General features: G+C 37.0%; 1 protein-coding gene and 2 long non-coding RNA genes across 3 annotated transcripts in view; 2 read left to right on the forward strand and 1 right to left on the reverse strand.

Moving 5' to 3' along the window:
• The first annotated feature begins 4,583 nt into the window (after nucleotides 1-4,583).
• On the forward strand, nucleotides 4,584-5,299 carry LOC115746600 (basic form of pathogenesis-related protein 1-like). Its single transcript, XM_030682434.2, has one exon. The coding sequence runs from the start codon at nucleotides 4,642-4,644 to the stop codon at nucleotides 5,131-5,133; it is 492 nt and encodes a 163-aa protein (XP_030538294.1). The 5' UTR covers nucleotides 4,584-4,641; the 3' UTR covers nucleotides 5,134-5,299.
• A 4,714-nt stretch (nucleotides 5,300-10,013) lies between these two features.
• LOC125315034 lies at nucleotides 10,014-10,730 on the reverse strand. Its single transcript, XR_007198404.1, has 2 exons — nucleotides 10,690-10,730; nucleotides 10,014-10,164 (listed from the first exon to the last, which is right to left on the reverse strand). It is a non-coding gene; the product is annotated as an uncharacterized LOC125315034 (long non-coding RNA).
• A 506-nt stretch (nucleotides 10,731-11,236) lies between these two features.
• The window catches only part of LOC115730481, a 28,386-nt gene continuing 21,184 nt past the window's right edge, over nucleotides 11,237-18,438 (forward strand). The window contains exon 1 of the long non-coding RNA XR_007198401.1: nucleotides 11,237-11,817. This is a non-coding gene — a long non-coding RNA (uncharacterized LOC115730481). The remainder of the gene's footprint in view (nucleotides 11,818-18,438) is intronic.

An 18,438-nucleotide genomic window follows, 5' to 3' on the forward strand; every position in this document is an offset into this window, starting at 1 on the left:
TTTAAACTTTAGGAAAGGGATAAATTAAAGAAAGTATGATATAGAAGAAAGTTCATCAGTTTTAGTTTAAGTAATACAACGACTAATCTAATTAAATAGATAAAGATATAACATCTACAAAAAAAAAAAATACAATAATAGTTTATGTAAATCCATTTAGATTCATTAATTTTAATTTTGAGGAGATCAAATATAATAAGAAATTCTCTATACTTTAATAATACGAAAAAAGGCGATATTTATTTTGAATTTGCACCATTTTCAAACTAAAAGAAAATATTAAATTGCAACTTATCTAAAACATAGAACATCTGGATTCTGTTTGATTTTATCTTATAATTTCATAATAGACTTATTTTAACATAGTTTTCATTATTGTAAGTACAATATAGAAGCATGAAGATTCATCTACCAGACATAGCTAATATTTTAACAAGACCTAGCCCTGCACCTTGGTGTGGCTATAAAAATTATAAATAAAAAAGAAGTATGTGAATTATGATATGTTTAAGTATAACATAGCTCAAAATTCTAAAAATTTATGCATCAGTATTTTTTTTTTTTTTGAATAATCATATCACACGTACAAACTCACGAATCTGATATCATAAGTCATTATATACTTTGTGTTCTCTATAATGTCCTAGTCTTAGGTAATTTCATTGATATATACAGTGCTTGACTTGAGAATTCATTTTAATAGTGGGTTCGGCAAATGATCAATTTGGACAAACCGAACTATTTTGGTCTCCTCTTTCCTCTTACGAGCGTAGTGTTTGACCTTTAGTATGAACTTCGGCCTTCTCTTCCTCTATCCTTGGGGAGAGGAACAATAAAACAGGTGAATATCTCAATACTCACTGCTAAATGAAAACAAATATATATTACATGCAGGTTATTGTTTAAATGAAATTTTGTATTTCAGGAAAAAATTAATTAAGCACAAAATACAAAACCGGTAGCGGTGGACGAATCAATTAGAGAAGCATTGAAACTACTGGAAAGTGAATTTTTTTTTTCTTGAAGAAGAAATTATTGGATGAATCGGATGCATGCACTGTGAATTCATCTAGACCGTTGTGAATCTCATTACATCGGATGATCTAGAAACATTTGGTTCCCACACTCAATGCATGTTTTAACCTTCTTTCTCTAGAAATGATGATCAATAGCGCTTAACGTAAACCACTCAATCGATGGGACAACTTATACACACATCCAACTATCCCACATTTTATTCGGCCAACTATTGCATCGTCACCGTGTCTCCCCAAACTTTAGGGGATAGAAGCATGTGTTTGTCATATGAATTCTCATTTTGATTGAATTACAAACCAACAAAGTTCCAAGGCAATAACAAAGTGAAAGTTTAGGGGTAACGAGTTCATAACAAAATTCACATTGCTTCCAAAATTTAGAGTGTTTATATAGTCTTCCCTAAATTGAAAGTAAGGATAAACGATGTACAGGTGTAGCAGATGGACTCGACAAATCTGATGAATTAAAATTAAGTTTAAAGAATATTTTTTCGGTGGGAAATACAGTCATTGTTGCTATCCCATCGACCATTTTCCGCAATCAAAGGAGGACAAAGCAAAGTAGTAAAAGAATAAAAGAGGAAGAGGACAACAAATCAAACGGCGGAAATCCGTCCGGTGATGCCGCTCCTCCCATCGTGGCTTTCCTCCGTTTCTCCAACCTCGCAGAACATGCTTGACTTTCCTTAATTCCAACGAAACCCTAGTTTCTTGTTCAGAACGTTTGTTGTCTTTAACAATCTTTTATTTTTCTGGACCCTTTTGAACTCCGGAATCTGATTGGCTCGAGCCAAGAATTTGCCCTATTATTTTTTTTCAAACTTAATCAGGCAGTTATGTCGTTGGGATTTTATAACTGATTTGAACTGTTGAGTTGATTCTCATCTCCGGCAATCTTGCAAATAGACAAATTGAGATGCCATGCATGGAATCTACGTATCCTAAGCCTCCAATGTTTCATCTTTTAGGTTCTATTACGTATGCTTTTTCTTTCCCTTTTTTTTTTCCCTACAAATAGCGTGGAAACCGCAAATTCTGACTCGATGAAATATCCGACTAATCTCAACAATTAAGCATGACACAGATCAACATACGAGATGGATAACCCGAACATGAGATTAGTTGCACTCGTAACATGCGGAGAAGAACTAACATCGTGCTTTTAACCCACCCACTCATGTCTATTTTTTTTTTTTTTTTTGGGGGCGCGGGCAGACATGTCTATTGTTTAGCCACTAAGCCAAGGCGAGGAATTGCATGTGATCTTTTTATGCAATGAATTGTAATATCATTTCAGAAATGACGGGTCTTCGTCTGTTGGGCCCATAAAGCAAGTGGAACACATGGTGAGCGGGTCCATACTTTAGGACAATAAAGCGACCTCACGATAAGCTCGGGAAAATGGTTTAAAATGTCGGGAACTTATTATACAACCTCCAATTCAATCTTAAATTTTTCAATTTAACCAGTTCAATCCTAAACTTTTTTTCATTGATTTTTCAGCTAAGGGTCAAAATGTAGGGTGCTTGCATGTATAATAAAAACTGTGAGTAGCGCATTTAGCCATGGTTATTATCTAGGGCTAATACTACGAAAAATCCCAAACTAATACACCCATGATAAATTTATCCAAAATTATTTTCTGACCACCAAAAACTCCAAACCGATACACTTATGATAAATTTATCCCAAACCGGCACGCTTGTGATAAATTTACCCTCCGTTAGTTTTCGTTAAATGTAATCGTCATATTGCTAAGTTGGACAGCATGTGGCAGTTCGCGAGTGTACCGGTTTGGAATTTTTACCCTCTATTTATCACATACATGTCTATTGTTTAGCTAGTAATCCAAGGCGAGGAATTGCATGTAATCTTTTTATGCTATGAATTCTAATATCATTTCAGAAATGGCGGGTCTTCGTCTGTTGGGCCCATAAAGCAAGTGGAGCACATGGTGAGCGGGTCCATACTTTAGGACAATAAAGCGACTTCACGATAAGCTCGGGAAAATGGTTTAAAATGTCAGGAACTTATTATACAACCTCCAATTCAATCTTAAATTTTTCAATTTGACCAGTTCAATCCTAAACTTTTTTTCATTGATTTTTCAGCTAAGGGTCAAAATGTAGGGTGCTTGCATGTACAATAAAAACTGTGAGTAGTGCATTTAGCCATGGTTATTATCTAGGGCTAATACTACGAAAAACCCCAAATTAATACACCCGTGATAAATTTACCCCAAATTATTTTCTAACCACCAAAAACTTCAAACCGATACACTTGTGACAAATTTACCCTCCGTTAATTTTCGTTAAATCTAACTGTCATATTGTTAAGTTGGACAACATGTGGCAGTTCACGAGTGTACCGATTTGGAATTTTTACCCTCTATTTGTCACAAATTTATCAATTTAAGATTTTTCGTGGGATTAATCCAATTTAAAGAAGGGTAAATTTATCACAAAAGTACTAGTTTCAGGTTTTTCTTGGCCAAAAAAATTAATTTAGGGTATATTTGTCACAAAAATACCACTTTATGGTTTTTCATGGCCTTAACCCTATTATCTATATGGTGACTCTTACCAAGGCCGCTTAAATTATTATTATTATTATTATTTTGTAGTGGTTAGTCCTTCATTATTTAATGATTTTCTTTCTTTTTTTCCCCGTAGGACTGCCTCGTGGCTTCGTTCATGCATGGCCTCGTATTCCATGATAACGAAACCCCACACATGTTAATTCACTGTGAGAAGCGCTAGTGATTACCCGCCCAGGGATTACTATGCTTTCGACTCGGGAGCCGATGCTTATGAGTTTCGATTTCTATCTCGATGAGAACTTGTATTTAAGTGGGGCCACATAACGATGGATTGAGCTTTCCCTTAGCCGGCTAACTACGATTGCACCTCTGAATGACGCTTCCAACGGGCGGGGCAGGGCGGGGCTACCACTTTACCTCTTTCCTTGTGCGCAAAGGACATGCATCCTCAGTCAAGGCCTAATTCACGGGGAGAGATGATTAAGGAGATTCCAGGTTTTCAACCTTCATAAAGTAAACTACCAGTCTAGAAGCTAGTTAGGATCCATGTGAGTTGTGTTGCCCATTTGTCAACTCTTCTTTCAGATTTATAGTAATGAAACACGGCGTTGATAGAGAGCGCAATTGTTTTCTGTTGAAGTTTTCTTTATGGTGATGGAACTAGCAAGCTCTTTTCCTTTTAAATCTTTTATTTGTTCAGCCATTGCAAAATGTAGTTTTCCATTAATAATCAGCCAGGAGCTTCAAAAAATTGTGCTCAATGAGCTTAATTTGTATGCATTTGCTAACACAAAGTGGCTTTATTTATTTCTTATGTAAACTTTAAGACATAGCAGGTGCATGCATACAATACAAAACTCTCTCCTGTAGAACTTGTGAACTTTGACTTTTTTGTGCAATAACTGAAACCCTATCACCATCCTTTTTCAATCATTTGGTTTATATTATTTCCTTTCTATACAAGCAAAAGTTGTTAAGTGTAACCCTCTTTTGCCTATAAATACTTCACCCTATCGGTACTCATCATCATCACAAACACCCTCAAGCTCTTCAAATTGGTTGATCATGGCTTCTTTTGTCAAACCCTCCCTAGCAATCACATGCCTCACCTTCCTCTTAGCCATTGCCGAAACCTCGCTAGCCCAAAGCACCCACCAGGACTTTGTCGACGCCCACAACGCAGCCCGCAGCCAGGTCGGGGTGGCCCCGCTCGCGTGGAATTACACCGTCGCGGCCTACGCCCAGAGATACGCCAACAAGCGCGCTGCCAGTGGCTGCAAAATGGAGCACTCGATGGGCCCGTACGGCGAGAACCTGGCCGAGGGCTATGGCGAGCTTAGCGGCCAAGATGCCGTGAAGATGTGGGTGGCCGAGAGGGCGAACTACAACCATGGCTCCAATGCTTGCGTCGGCGGCGAGTGCCTGCATTACACGCAGGTTGTGTGGAGGAGCTCGATTCATCTCGGGTGTGCTAGGGTTAAGTGTAGCAATGGGTGGTGGTTCGTGACTTGTAACTATGACCCTCCGGGGAATTACGAAGGCGAACGTCCCTATTAATTTACAAGTGATGACGGTAAGCTAATGTGTACTAGAGACACTCACTGGCTATATGTTAAGCTAGGAGTTCTCCAGGTTGAAATCGAATATTAATGGATTACTATATGTAGTTGCCTTTCCTTACATATGGAGGATTCATGCTGATTAATTATTGCCTTCTTTCTAATGATGTAATGAAATATATAGAAGGCCTTTCCGCTCGTGCCCCTACTCAATAATAATAATAATAATAATAATATATCGAATGAAAAAGATTTTGTTAACAAGTGGCTCTGTTCTAATGACAAGAACGTGTTATTTTAAAAATGTCTATTGTTCATTTATTATGTATACTTAGTGTTTTGAAAATGAAATCATTTCCTATGTATGGTTAGCTACTGTCTTAGGCACTTGTTGATAAGACTCTCATAAAAAAAAAAAAAAAAAACACGCGGCCTCCATTTGTTTTGAGGAAAATTAACGATTTAGAAAATATTTTCCTAAAAAATAATCGATCATATTCATTTAAAAAAAATTATAATTATCAACAACAATTTATATCTAAATATTTTTAGGGGCAATAATTTTTTTTTTCCGTTTATTAACTTTTGTAAGTGATATGAGCGATCCTTTTCAGGAAAATATTTTCTAAATCATTCATTTTTTGTTAAACAAACAAAGCCGTATATCTATGTGCTTGAATCACAAGGTCCATATAGTCGAACGAGATTACATGTCTCTCAAACCCTAAAACTCCAATTACTACACTCCGAGAGAGAGAGAGGCAAAAAAATGTCGAATCACGGTGAAGGTGGTGGCGATGATGCAGAGTCGAGGCACATCGTCGCCGAGAACGGGTGGTGACGGTCTGACAGTAGTGTGTTGGGGCTTCTTGAGGAAGAAGGTGGAAGGAGGGGAAAAAAATAGAGAAAAAAAAGATGAGAGCACTATTGATCATGACCTCCAGTACAATCCAGACCGAGGTCCCGCAACATCGCAATGGGAAAAGGAAGAGATTAGGAAACTCATCTTCTACCTGGTCCCAACCTAAAGCACGGGAGATGATTCAAACACGTGATAATGGGGCTTGTGCTTGCCATTCCACCATCTCATTAGTCGGTCGGGGAAGTGTATCGGAATTTTCAAACTAGTCAAATCGATTGAAATGTTCAGGGTTCGATTGTAATTTTTTTTATATAAAGGTGCAAGTTCATATCGAATTAATTGAAAGATTTAAAACTCGATTTGATTCTCTTCACAAAGAATGAGCCTCATCATTTACTCATCTACCAACTCCACCGATAAAATCGAAAGTGGCACGGAGAGATTGAGAGCGGAAACCGTGAAGTACGAAACTCCAACAATACATCACCATCGTGGATCGAGAAGTAATCAAACCAACGCTATCCATTTTGAGCATATGCCTCTTGAGTTCTAATGCTATATCACATGCCATCATTGTGTTACAGGCTACAAGACTGGGGTGATGTAGATTTGCAATTGAATTTCAGCCCAAAAAAAAAAAAAATTTTGCTTGCCGCGTCAGCCTATAACACGATACAATGCATCACTAAATGCTTTTCCGTTACCAAAACCCTCAAACTTTGGCATAGGGGCCTTAGGCCTTTGGGAATACCCTCCTCAACAGCCCCTATTATGTTCACAATGTGATCGCCCATTTCGGGCTTGGACCGGTCACTTTCGGTTCATTGGTTTTTTGGAATGTGCTCAAAACATCGCTCTTTTTTTTTTTTTTTAAATGTGGTCTTTTTCTGACCAAAAAAAGAATAGTGGTCTCTTTTATCAGACCAAAAAAAAAAAAAAAACTAGTGGTCTCTTTTGACAAAAAAAAAAAAAGTAGTGGCTTCTTATGAAAAAAAAGCTAGTGGTCCATTTTTCTGGCATTTTTTTTTACTTGAGAGACCACTATTTTTTTTTTCATAAGAAACCACTAGTTTTTTTCTTTTTGGGTCAAAAGAGACCACTAGTTTTTGTTTGTTCGGATAAAAGAGACCACTAATTTTTTTTTTAATAAAAAAACTAGTTGGAAAATTTGCAAATATTGTTAAAAATTGCCACGTCGGCACTAGCGGCTCCACGCCATCACTGGACAGCCAAACTAACTGAATTGGCATAATTGCAAAAGGTTTAGGACTCAATTGGTAAAAAAATAAATTTTAAGACTGAATTGACATAATTACAATAGATGTAGATTTTTTTTCAATTATTCTCCCTCCTGACTTGAATTCCTAAGGAGAAAGTATTTGCGCCCGTTAGTGAGATAGGTGTGAATGGAACACCTTTACATTGTCTTTCTAAAGAAAGATACAAAGGATTATGTTAACCATCTCTTGCATGTATCCACAGCTGGGGTAATGCAACTTGGTTATGTAGAAAAAGAAGCCATGAATTGCTTCGGACAAAAGGAAAGCAGAAATTGATCTAGAGGTATAAAATGTCTTGCAGAAGTCGTAATGTTATTAGGATGCGTTTGGTCCAGCTTTTCCAAGAGGATTTAGACCACTAAAGCATCTTGGGGAAATACTGGGGTGTTTGGTAAGCCTTTTTAAGGGGCATTGGGCCAAGTGCCAACCTTGCAAAGGCTGAGGGCCCTATTAATGAGAAATTCGTCATATACTTAGTTTACCCTTAAAATATTACTAAAAATTCATTTTTACCCTTCTTTTAAAAGAAACCCTAGATTGTTGTTATTCATTCTTCTTCAAGGTGGGGCCGGTGAAGGGCTAGTGAAGGGCCGGCGAAGGCTGCTTGGGTCGCGCGACCCTCGACAGCGATTGCCCGACTTGTGCGACCACCCACAACGAAGCCCGAGGTTGCGCGACCCAAACAATGTTGTCCGGCTGGCATGACCCTAGGTGGCCATCGCCGGGGTCGAACGACCTAGAGGACCTTTGCCGAAGGTCGCACGACCCTAGGTGTTCTTCGGCGGCCTAAGGTGCCCTGGCCAACAGCCGCTGGTGGCCGAAGCCCTACATTGGCCGTCGAAGAGTTTTGATTTTTTTTAAATAAAAAATAAATACAAAAGAAAAAAAGAAATATGCAGCCAAAAGCCCCTTGCAAATTTTTGCCAATCACTAGTTAATCCAAAGTTGCATTTCCAAGTATTTGTTGCCAAACTCCATTTACCTTTCTCCAAAGCTAACTTAGGCTAAAGACATTTGTATTTGCTCAAAACCCATTTTCAAAGTCAAGCCAAACGATTCATGAAGATATCCCCGCCAATATTTCAAGTATTAAAATGATTGTCAGAATTGGTAAGGGAATGCATGGTATTTTCATAGTCGATTATCCATCATATTTGCTTTACAACCGGAGATATCAACATTATGCTAATTTGTTGTAGTTTTTTCTTATGTTACCCATAAGACGTTCTTACATGAATGTGCTAAGATCATGTAATTCCAATGGCGAACTTTCTTACTGAAGATAAAAGTTTGATGGTCTTGGTTGGTGATGTTTTTGATGTACCTATTAGAAAAGATAGGATTCATTGTGCTGTGAGGTGGCAGCTTGCAAAACAATGTTGATACCTGATGTTTAGCCGATAAAGTCGTATAAAAGGAAAAAATCAAGAATGGGCTCATTGATCGTGGCGGGGCTCGAGAGTCGTTTTAGTGTTATCTTTTAATAGAAAAAATCAAGTTTCTTGGGGGTCTATCGAAACTAAGACTATCGAAACTAAGACATTAATTTCATCCATAATCCAAGAATGTCGTTAAAGTTGACTATTTGCTCAACCAAGTGAAGTCCACCGAACAATTTTAAAAAAACTCGCAAAATTTGAAAAATCATCAAATCTAATCATCAATTTTACAAAAGCCACCGAACCGAGAATTTTGACTTTTGATCGGCGGAATCAACAATTCGTTTCTTCAAACCGAGAGCGCAACCGATCAAGTCAAATCAACTCAATTTCAATATCAATTTCGGAAAAACCACGGCGATTCGGCGTGGGTTAACCGAAGCGACGAAGTAGGGCCGAGTCGACCCGATCAAATCGACTTGGTTCGACCCGATAGAGATGAGGCCCAATAAAATCTCACTTGGCCCAATTGAACTCACAAATCTCGAGTTCAGAAAACTGAGCGTGGGCCATGAAATTCGAGCAAAGCCCAAGAAAATCCGAAATGGGAGGATTGACCATAACAGAATCGCGCCTTCTCTCCCTGGTCGCGCGCTCTTTCTCTCTCTCTCTCTCCTATAACCGACTACTACTGATTCGCTCAACGGAGAGAATTTCGCTTCGTCAGCAATATCTCCAGCTTAAAAACCAAGAGCATAAATTTTGAGTTGCAGAGAGTATGCCCACTGATTTCTCTCTTTAGCAGAACCTTCATCATCGTTGCCAAGCTCTCTTGAGCGGAAGTTGCAGATCAACTCCTTCCCACGTTTCAGCCTTCGAGATCGTCTCCACGGCTGACCCATTTGTTCAGGGTCAGGCAGCCATTACTGCGGGTAACGGTCCTCTTCCTGATCGAAGTTTTAGGCGATTGCGGGGATGAAAACCGAGTTGAGAAATTCAGTCATGGTTTATGTAGGAATCGCTCGCAATTGAGGAGGTATTGATGATTTGTTGAGGATGAGTATGTTTAGAAGTGAATCCTGATCTGTTGTTGCATCTAGATCTCTGTGGCTAAGACGCTCGTTACCTATTCGATGAAATGTCTAAATCGCATTTGTATGAATACGTCTGTTTGTCGATTCGTTATTCATTTTTGAGTTGATTTCCGAGAACCAAAGCTACGCTATACTCTTGCCTGAGTGATTTAGTTACGAACTTGTTCAGTTTATTCATACTCAAACACTCTAGTTTGAAGGCCTGCTACGTGTTCGATCAATTGCTTGAATCGCGTCAAACAATGTTGGAGTCTAAATTTGAGTGGGATTTGTCTTTGTGACTTGACTGGTGATTGTGTGATTCCCACGGTGCTCAGAGATACTAGGTGATGATGCCTGGATGTGTTGCTGTCTTTGTAAAATGTTCAGTATCTATGGCTCTTTAATGAAGACAATGACATATGCGTTCAGTATCTATGGCTCTTTAATGAAGACAATGGCATATGCTTCGGAATGGGTGTGCTTATTTGTTTAAGACAATAGCATGAATGTTTTGGCCCAGAATAAGGATGGCAAGGAGAATTAAATGATTAAACTCGAGAGCTTTACTTGACGGGAATTAGAGCTGGGATGTTTTCAAAAGAAAAGAAGAAAAAAATTAAAGAAAAAGTTATGAAATACATGCTTCAGGATTTCAAGCGCTGAGAAAGAGACAAGTGTTCGTGGATTCTGAGTGAAAGAACCTAGAGTTGTTTTTCGCTGTGATCTTTTTTGTTTCAATGCATATAAATACGTAATGTTTTTTTTTTTTTCTACTTGAGGATGTGTTGATGCAGATTACATATAGTCAATCGGTCTGCTAGTATTTAGATTTGATTCTGGTTACATTTCAATGTGGTGAAAACCAAATCTGACTCCATTCTTCGATTCCTTTGTTCCGTGCTAGATTCTGGTGATTTTCCATGGTGGTTGGCGATGAGCATGTGGTCTGGACTCAACCTTCGTTTCTGATGATATCGGTGATTGAGGCTTCAATTGGGAAAGTGTCTGTGTTTGTGGGTTGAATGTGCTTGAATGTGATTTTGAAGGTATTCATAGATTTCTGCAAATTCAGAGTTCCTTCGACCTTCGCCTGTTCTTTGATTTTTAAGAGAGTTTTCCCAATGATATAACTTTTGGAAAAATGGGAGTTCATTTGATCAGCAAAAGTTTATCTTCAAAGTAGTAAAAGGTTTTTATGCTTGATTAGAGATAGTTGATTCTACGCATTACGATTTTGTTTTGCAATTTTATAATAGTTGAAGTTCTTTTTGCAAAAACTCAAACAAATGTAAATCTGGAAAGTTTAAGGTCATTCAGCAACGTTTAAGGTTTCTTACGTGCAATAAATCAGACAAGTTTGACTAGCCTACAAAACTGTTTGCATTTGAGTCTTAACGAAAAATCTGCAATTTTGTCCAATATGGAGGGCTTATTTGAAAATTGTTAAAACATGGAAGTTGTAGAGAACAAGCTAAGCTAGCTGTGTGTTTCTTACTTCATTTCATATTTTGCTTATCGTGTCTTTTTACTTCGTTCGCTATTTTCCCTCAATTCTTAAAATCGAGTCAGAACCGGGTTAATTTCTGGAGCAGTCGGGTTAAATTGGAAATTTTGGGTTTTTGGGGTCTGAATTGGAGAAAATGGTCCGAATGAATATTAAACCGCACTTCTGAATCTTTCAATGGATACCTGAATCATTCAATTTCAATACTGTTTGCTTGGTTAATCACATTAAAACATAGTCAGCCAGAATCAGGATAAAAACTGAGAAGCATGCATAGCTTCATCTACTGAGTAACACTTTGATTTTTGTTTACTGCTTTGAGAAGCATCTGAAATAAATGAGAAACCATTGGTATACTACCATCTTCCCATTGAATGGGTTATTTTATTTGCCCATAGTTTTAGAATGCTGCATGTGTTTATTGCTCTGAGAAGCTTATGCGGAGATCGTTAATTGTGTTGATGGTTGATCTATAGGGCACTCATTTGACGAAAATAATTAGTGAGGTCAGTGGGACAGGCAAAAACCATGGCGACAGAAGGTCGCTTCGAGCAAGGCATGGTTCTAAGCGTGGTCCCGAGGTTTGGTTATGTTTTGCCTAATGGTTATAAAGGTCTGTTTTTCTGACATGCTGTGTGTAAAATCTGACGAGGAAATTTGTGGATGACAGTTTAGAGGTGGTGCTACGATGCATGGCCCAAAGCCACGAAGCCATGTATTAAGCTGAAAAAAAAGGTTAGGCACGTGGGGCTGAAGGGAGGAAAGGTAAATCTGTCTCACAGCTCTTGAATGTTCTACATGTTGATTCTTTGATATGGTAAACCGCATCTAAGCAATGATTATAATTCTGTAGTCAAGTCTGTCCTTGACATGTTATGTCCTAGAGTCTGTTACTTGCTATCTTTGTTATCCTTGTGCACATGTCCTCCTTTTTGTGAGGAGCAATAGCTTGAGATTGATGGTCTGTTTCAATTGGATACGAACCTTTTTCTTTCCCTCCGAAATATTGAAACCACAAAATTGTTATTAATAGTTGCAGCTTGGAAACAATTGAGGGTTTTGGGCTTTCAGTTATTCGACATTAAAAATACAAAGAAAAAGAAAATGCAAAAGACTTTCAAAACAAATTTAGTCGTTCTGTTATTATTATTATTATTATTTTTTTCACTAGGAAGATTTGAATGTATATTATGAGTAATTTACCAATTTGGAAGATACGAATATGTACAGCTATGTTCTCTGTTTGCTTGTGAATCAACCAGATATTCCCAGTGTATGAGTTCATATTAATATGTTGAATTGCAAATCCTGTTTGCGGTGCGTATGTTCTCTATTTGTTTGTTCCTGATGGGAATACTCTAAATAATTTCTCATTGTCTCCCCATTTGCTTCACGGACAAGGTGAGATCCAATTACTCTGAATAATTTATCAACTAATGGTAAGCCTGAAAGCGTCTCGATCATATAATAGTTGAACAGAGACTCTTGCATCCTATCAAAGTAGGTGCCATGTGGAAGGAAGATGCCGAGCAAAGGTGAGATCCAATTATTCTGAATAATTTCTCAACTAATGGTAAGCCTGAAAGCATCTCGATCGCATATAATAATTGAACAGAGACTCTTGAATCCTATCAAAGTAGGTGCCACGTGGAAGGAAGATGCCAAGACCTTGACTATGAGCGTCTTCTCAAGCCAAATCACTGTACCAGCGAAGAGATACACCAAGACCTTGGTCACCAACTGAAGGGCCTAACCATTGGTCTCTCTCTCAACCTTTTTAACAAACAGGAAGTGCCGTGCCACCATCACCAGCCCCAACCAGAGACAATTCTGCACCGCTTTCCTCAACACGTAAACAAAATTAAGAACCCTCTTCCTCAGAACAAAGTTCCTCTTAATAGAGAACACCATGATCCTCTTGCCCCAACTAGAGACCAACCTCCCACATATCAACACCAACCTCCCAACTAGAGTCCAACCTCCCACCCCAACACCAACACCATTACCTCCCACTTCCACAGCATGAGCTCCACGGAGTCCTCTTCAAACAATATTGTTTATGGTTTGAGGAAAGCAGTGAAAAATTGTCTGTGGTTGGGGGTAGTCCTAGTGGCATGGCACTTCCTGCTTGATAAAAAGGACGAGAGAGACCAATGCTAAGGCCCTTCAGTTAGTGACGAAGGTCGTGGTGTATCTTTTGTTTGGCATGGTGATTTGGCTTGTGAAAACTCTTATAGTCAAGGTCTTGGCACCTTCCTTCCACATGAGCACCTACTTTGATAGGATTCAAAAGTCTCTGTTCAATTATTATGTGATCGAGACGCTTTCAGGCTTACCATTAGTTGAGAAATTATTCAGAGTAATTGGATCTCACCTTTGCTTGGCATCTTCCTTCCACATGGCACCTACTTTGATAGGATTCAAGAGTCTCTATTCAATTATTATGTGATCGAGACGCTTTTAGGCTTACCATTAGTTGATAAATTATTAAGAGTAATTGGATCTCACCTGGTAATTGGATCGAGACTGTTTCAGGCCCACTGTTAGTTGCAATGAGGAAAGCGTTGGAAGAGGAGAAAAAGATTGTAGTTGAAGTTAAGAAGCTGCAGTTGTTTTCACATTAGGAGTATCTTCAGGCAGTCCCGTGAAAGAAATTCTCCCCCAAGTGGACTTCTTGCGTCGCACTATGGATCCGCTGGGCTGGATGATACCTCCTGACCTTAATGTGGTGGGAGAGTAAATAGGTAGTGGGAGAGTACAAGAGAGTAATAGAGGAAAGGGCAAGGAGGAAGAGGGGATTAGGATCGATCATTTGCAAAAACTAAGCCAAAAGAATTTATTTTCGTGGAATATGAAAAGGCTGATGAATTTGGTGCGATATAAGAATCTCACGACACTAGAAATTGCGTTGAATGTGTCTCAGCAGGGGATCCAAGAATGCCTCATTGTTGTTCAATTTTCATCAGAAAGCAGCTCCTATCAATGTTGTTCTACTCTCATTGTCCTTGCGCACAGACCTTACAGTGTCATTGCTTGTCCATATTAAGCCTTTATACTACACGGAAGCAAAAAAACTCGAGAATAAGCCCAAACTATGTCCAATTTATCAATTTTGCCCTCATCTCGCAAAATTATTTTAGTAGCTTAATAGTTTGTTTTGCTACAATTCTGAACTCTCCATTTTGCATTACCCTATGCCGTGTTTTTCCACCTACGTTCTCTTTGTATCTCTATCAGCACTATGACCTTTCTATCCAGTGGTCCTGTTTTAGTTCGGTCTTTTGACTTGCTGTTTCTATGTCAGACACATATATCTAGAAGACTTGATGCGGTTTACGCCAGAAGATAAGGCTATAGGGTGTTCCGTACAAATTCTAGTATCATTTCGAAGTGCAATAGGAAGATCAGAAGAAGAAACCTCACTAGAAGGAGCAACAGAATCCGAATCCAGAGATGATAATTGAATAAGCAATATATCAGTGGTCTTATTGGTAGTGGGATCCCTATGACGATATGTCTTCAATGTCTTGGTACTATCAATAGGTTGTCTAACAAGTGTGAGAGTAGTCTCCTTCTGAAGTGGTTGTTTTGTTATCTCCCCCTGTGGTACTGCACTATCCTCTTCTTGCGTTACATTGTTCTCCTCTTGAGAAAGAGAAGAAACATTAGAGACTATCAAAGGAGGGTAAGTAATATATGTCAGAACATTCAGAGTGGGGAGTACCTCTACACTAGGATACTTTCCCCGAAGAGGTGGAACCGAATAATAGAAATTAGACTCATGAAAACAACATTCATAAATACAATGGTGCATCTAAAAGGAGGATGACAACACTAATAACCCTTTTTGAGTAGCTGAGTACCCAAAAAAAGTGTAGCGATGACCATGGGGTTCCAACTTACTCTTAGAGATGGTGTTACGAGCATAACAAACACAACCACAAATTTTTGGGATAAGAATAAAAGTCGACGAACCTTGTAAAACATCAATAGGTGTGTGAAAATCAAGAATTCTAGTCGGCGTCTGATTTATTAAATAGGCAACAGTTAATATAGCATTACTCCAAAATCGAGTCGGGACATGATGGGCAAATATAAGAAATGTAGCGACCTCTAACAAATGTCGATTCTTTCTTTCGATAACACCATTTTGTATCAACACAACTGGTATGATGAATAATAACATGATTGGAGAGATACAGTTGAAATTGACCCTCACTGTACTCAGTACCATTGTCATTACGAAGAATTTTCAAAGTGGCATTAAATTGAGTTTGAACCATTTAGTGAAAATTTTGAAAACTGTGAAAAACGCCACTCTTATGTTTTAAGAAATCAATTCAAGTTGTACTAGAATGACAATCGATAAAAGTAATAAACTATCGATGATCGGAAATAGAAGTATGCCGGGAAGGCCCTCACACATTAGTAAACTCGCCAATTACGGTCGTGCCTCCGAATTATTATTTTTTTAAAAAAATTCGCATGCATCTATGTCTTTTTTTTTACCCAACATATACTTGGAGTGAGTGATTCAATGTTCCACCTCTAAAACCTACCCGTCAGAATCGGTTGCCATTTGTTGGAACCTAAAACTTGAAACTTATCATGTACTCGGGAACCTAGAATTCACTTACCATGTCACAAGTTTCAAAGTCTATAAGGTTCCACATATATTCTTAATTGAATGATTAAAGTGAATTATCAACTCTAATGATCACCATTCATTACTACAATTTATTGACCACACCTCATTAGGTACACAAAAAATATGAAATATTAACAAAATAAACGTTTCATTCATGAATATCCCAGAAATAAAAGCTCGGACTAATGATTATATATTACATACTCATTATCGAGCGCCAAGGAATGTTGCAAAACCGCACGAAGATAAGAACAAGAAAAACACAAAGACTTGTTCCAAGATCTTGCTCGTCAAAACCGGTTCCCTAATTTTTGGAACCCGAAACCTTTTTTGTAACTTGGAACCTACCCTATTTCCACCGGTCTAATTCTTCGGTTCCCGATTTTACCCTAAAACTATGCTCACCCATAACACATAAACACTCTTTCACTCTCTTTTAAGTTTTCGAAATTACCATTCCTTTCTTTATTTCACATCCACTCATTTGATAAATAACCATCTAGTTTCTTATCTCTTCACAGTTTTAGGGCCTTCAATTACCCTTTGTTTTCTCTATCCTATGCTCAGCTATTTCTTGGATAATTGCCCATGTTCTTTTTTTTGCATAATTACCTCATGATGTGCAGGCGCTCCAGAACATAAGGACGATGATACTGTGGATGAATTGCGGTGTCCATACTCAGTCAAGGCCCAATTCACGGGAGAGATGATTAAGGAGATCTAGGTTTTCAGCCATCATAAAGTAAACTACAAGCCTAGAAAATAATATAAGTGCCAAAAATTATGTATGGCGCTCACTTTGCTGCCAAAAGTTTCATCCAGATCACTTAAGTGCCAATTTTTTTTTAAAAAAAAAGATCATTTGAGTGCCAACTCCGAAATACATTGCCGGAAATCCAACGTGGCATTTTTATTAATATTTGAAGTTGACATGGCTTGTTAGAGGTCCAATCATCAATAAAAAAAAAAGGATAATTATTTGAAAATAATAATAATAATAATAATAAATACAAACTTAATTATTTTAAAAATTCAAAGAAGGCTAAAAATTTTAAAAAAATATATTAAAAATGAAAATAAATTTTTTATTTAAAATATATTTAAAATAACCTTAAAAATGTAACAAAAAAGCTAAAAATTAAAAAAAATTACAACATGGGATGGATAACCAGGAGGCGAGGGCTATGCAAGCCCTATCGCCCGGTGCTCTTTTTCTTTTTGATATTTTATCTTTATCTTTCTTGTTAAATTTTAGCTATATTTAATTTAATTTTAAATAAAATTTGTATTTTAATTTTTTTTGTTTTGCTTTTTTGAAATATAATTTTATTTTTTTATATTTTTTATGTTTATTCAGGTTGTTTTTTTAATTATTTTTAATTTTTAGCTGATTTTTCAATTTATTTTAGATAAAATTTGTGTTTGAAAAAAATTGTTAATTTTTCTTTTTTTAATCTAATATTATTTTTTTATTTTTTTTAAGTTTATAAGTCGACTTGGACTTAATTTTTTTTAAAAAATAATATCGCTTGATATTAAAAATTTAATTCAAAATGTCACGTATTAATTTTGGCCAGAATTCCTCGCCGGAGGAACTAAAATGATCGTTTTGTCTCCAATTTGACACTTAAGTGATCCGGCTAAAACTTTTGGCACTAAAGGGAGCACCGTACAAAACTTTTGGCACTTATAGTGTTCTTCTCCTTGAATTCTCTTTTTAGGTTTATATACAATGAAATCTTCACATAAATGAAAATAGAAACTTTTCAAGGGGTTCTAATCGTTCCATGGAATTTTAACGAATTCTAATACATTTTCCAACATAGTATTTTTAGTCATTTTCTTTAACTCGAGTCGGTTGATATTCGTAATTTATTGTTCATTAATCTGTGATAATATATTCATCAATCCATTAAAATATTATTGAGTAATTATTGTTGGTTAAGATTTTACAGATATTCGATCAACCTAATTGTAACACGTGGTTGATGAGTTTAATTGTTTCTTGTTGAAATTTTCGTTATTGTTATGGAACTAGCAAGTTCTTTTCCTTTAAATTCTTTCATTTGATCAGCCCATTACAAAATGTAAATCTTGAGCATGCCTAATATATCTAGTTTTCCATTAATAATCGGCAAGGAGCTTAAAAAATTGTGCTCAATGAGTATAATTTGTATGCATTTGCTAACAAGAAGTGGCTTTTATTTATATGTTATGAAGGGTAAACTTTTAAGACATAGCAGGTTGTTATGGATCCTTTAAATTCTTTCATTTGATCAGCCCATTACAAAATGTAAATCTTGAGCATGCCTAATATATCTAGTTTTCCATTAATAATCGGCAAGGAGCTTAAAAAATTGTGCTCAGTGAGTATAATTTGTATGCATTTGCTAACAAGAAGTGGCTTTTATTTATATGTTATGAAGGGTAAACTTTTAAGACATAGCAGGTTGGTAACTCTATGTTATATAGAGTTTATTTATTATTTCAGACATAATATTTGCTTAGTTTTAATCGAATTTGATGTCCACCTTATTTATTTTTAACTAATTTT

Source organism: Rhodamnia argentea, chromosome 5 (assembly GCF_020921035.1).
Source record: "Rhodamnia argentea isolate NSW1041297 chromosome 5, ASM2092103v1, whole genome shotgun sequence".
Taxonomy (NCBI): domain Eukaryota; kingdom Viridiplantae; phylum Streptophyta; class Magnoliopsida; order Myrtales; family Myrtaceae; genus Rhodamnia; species Rhodamnia argentea.

What these genes read in the sequence shown, in the direction of transcription:
- LOC115746600 (XM_030682434.2), top strand. Translation starts at nt 4,642, where the DNA reads ATGGCTTCTTTTGTCAAACCCTCCCTAGCAATCACATGCCTCACCTTC.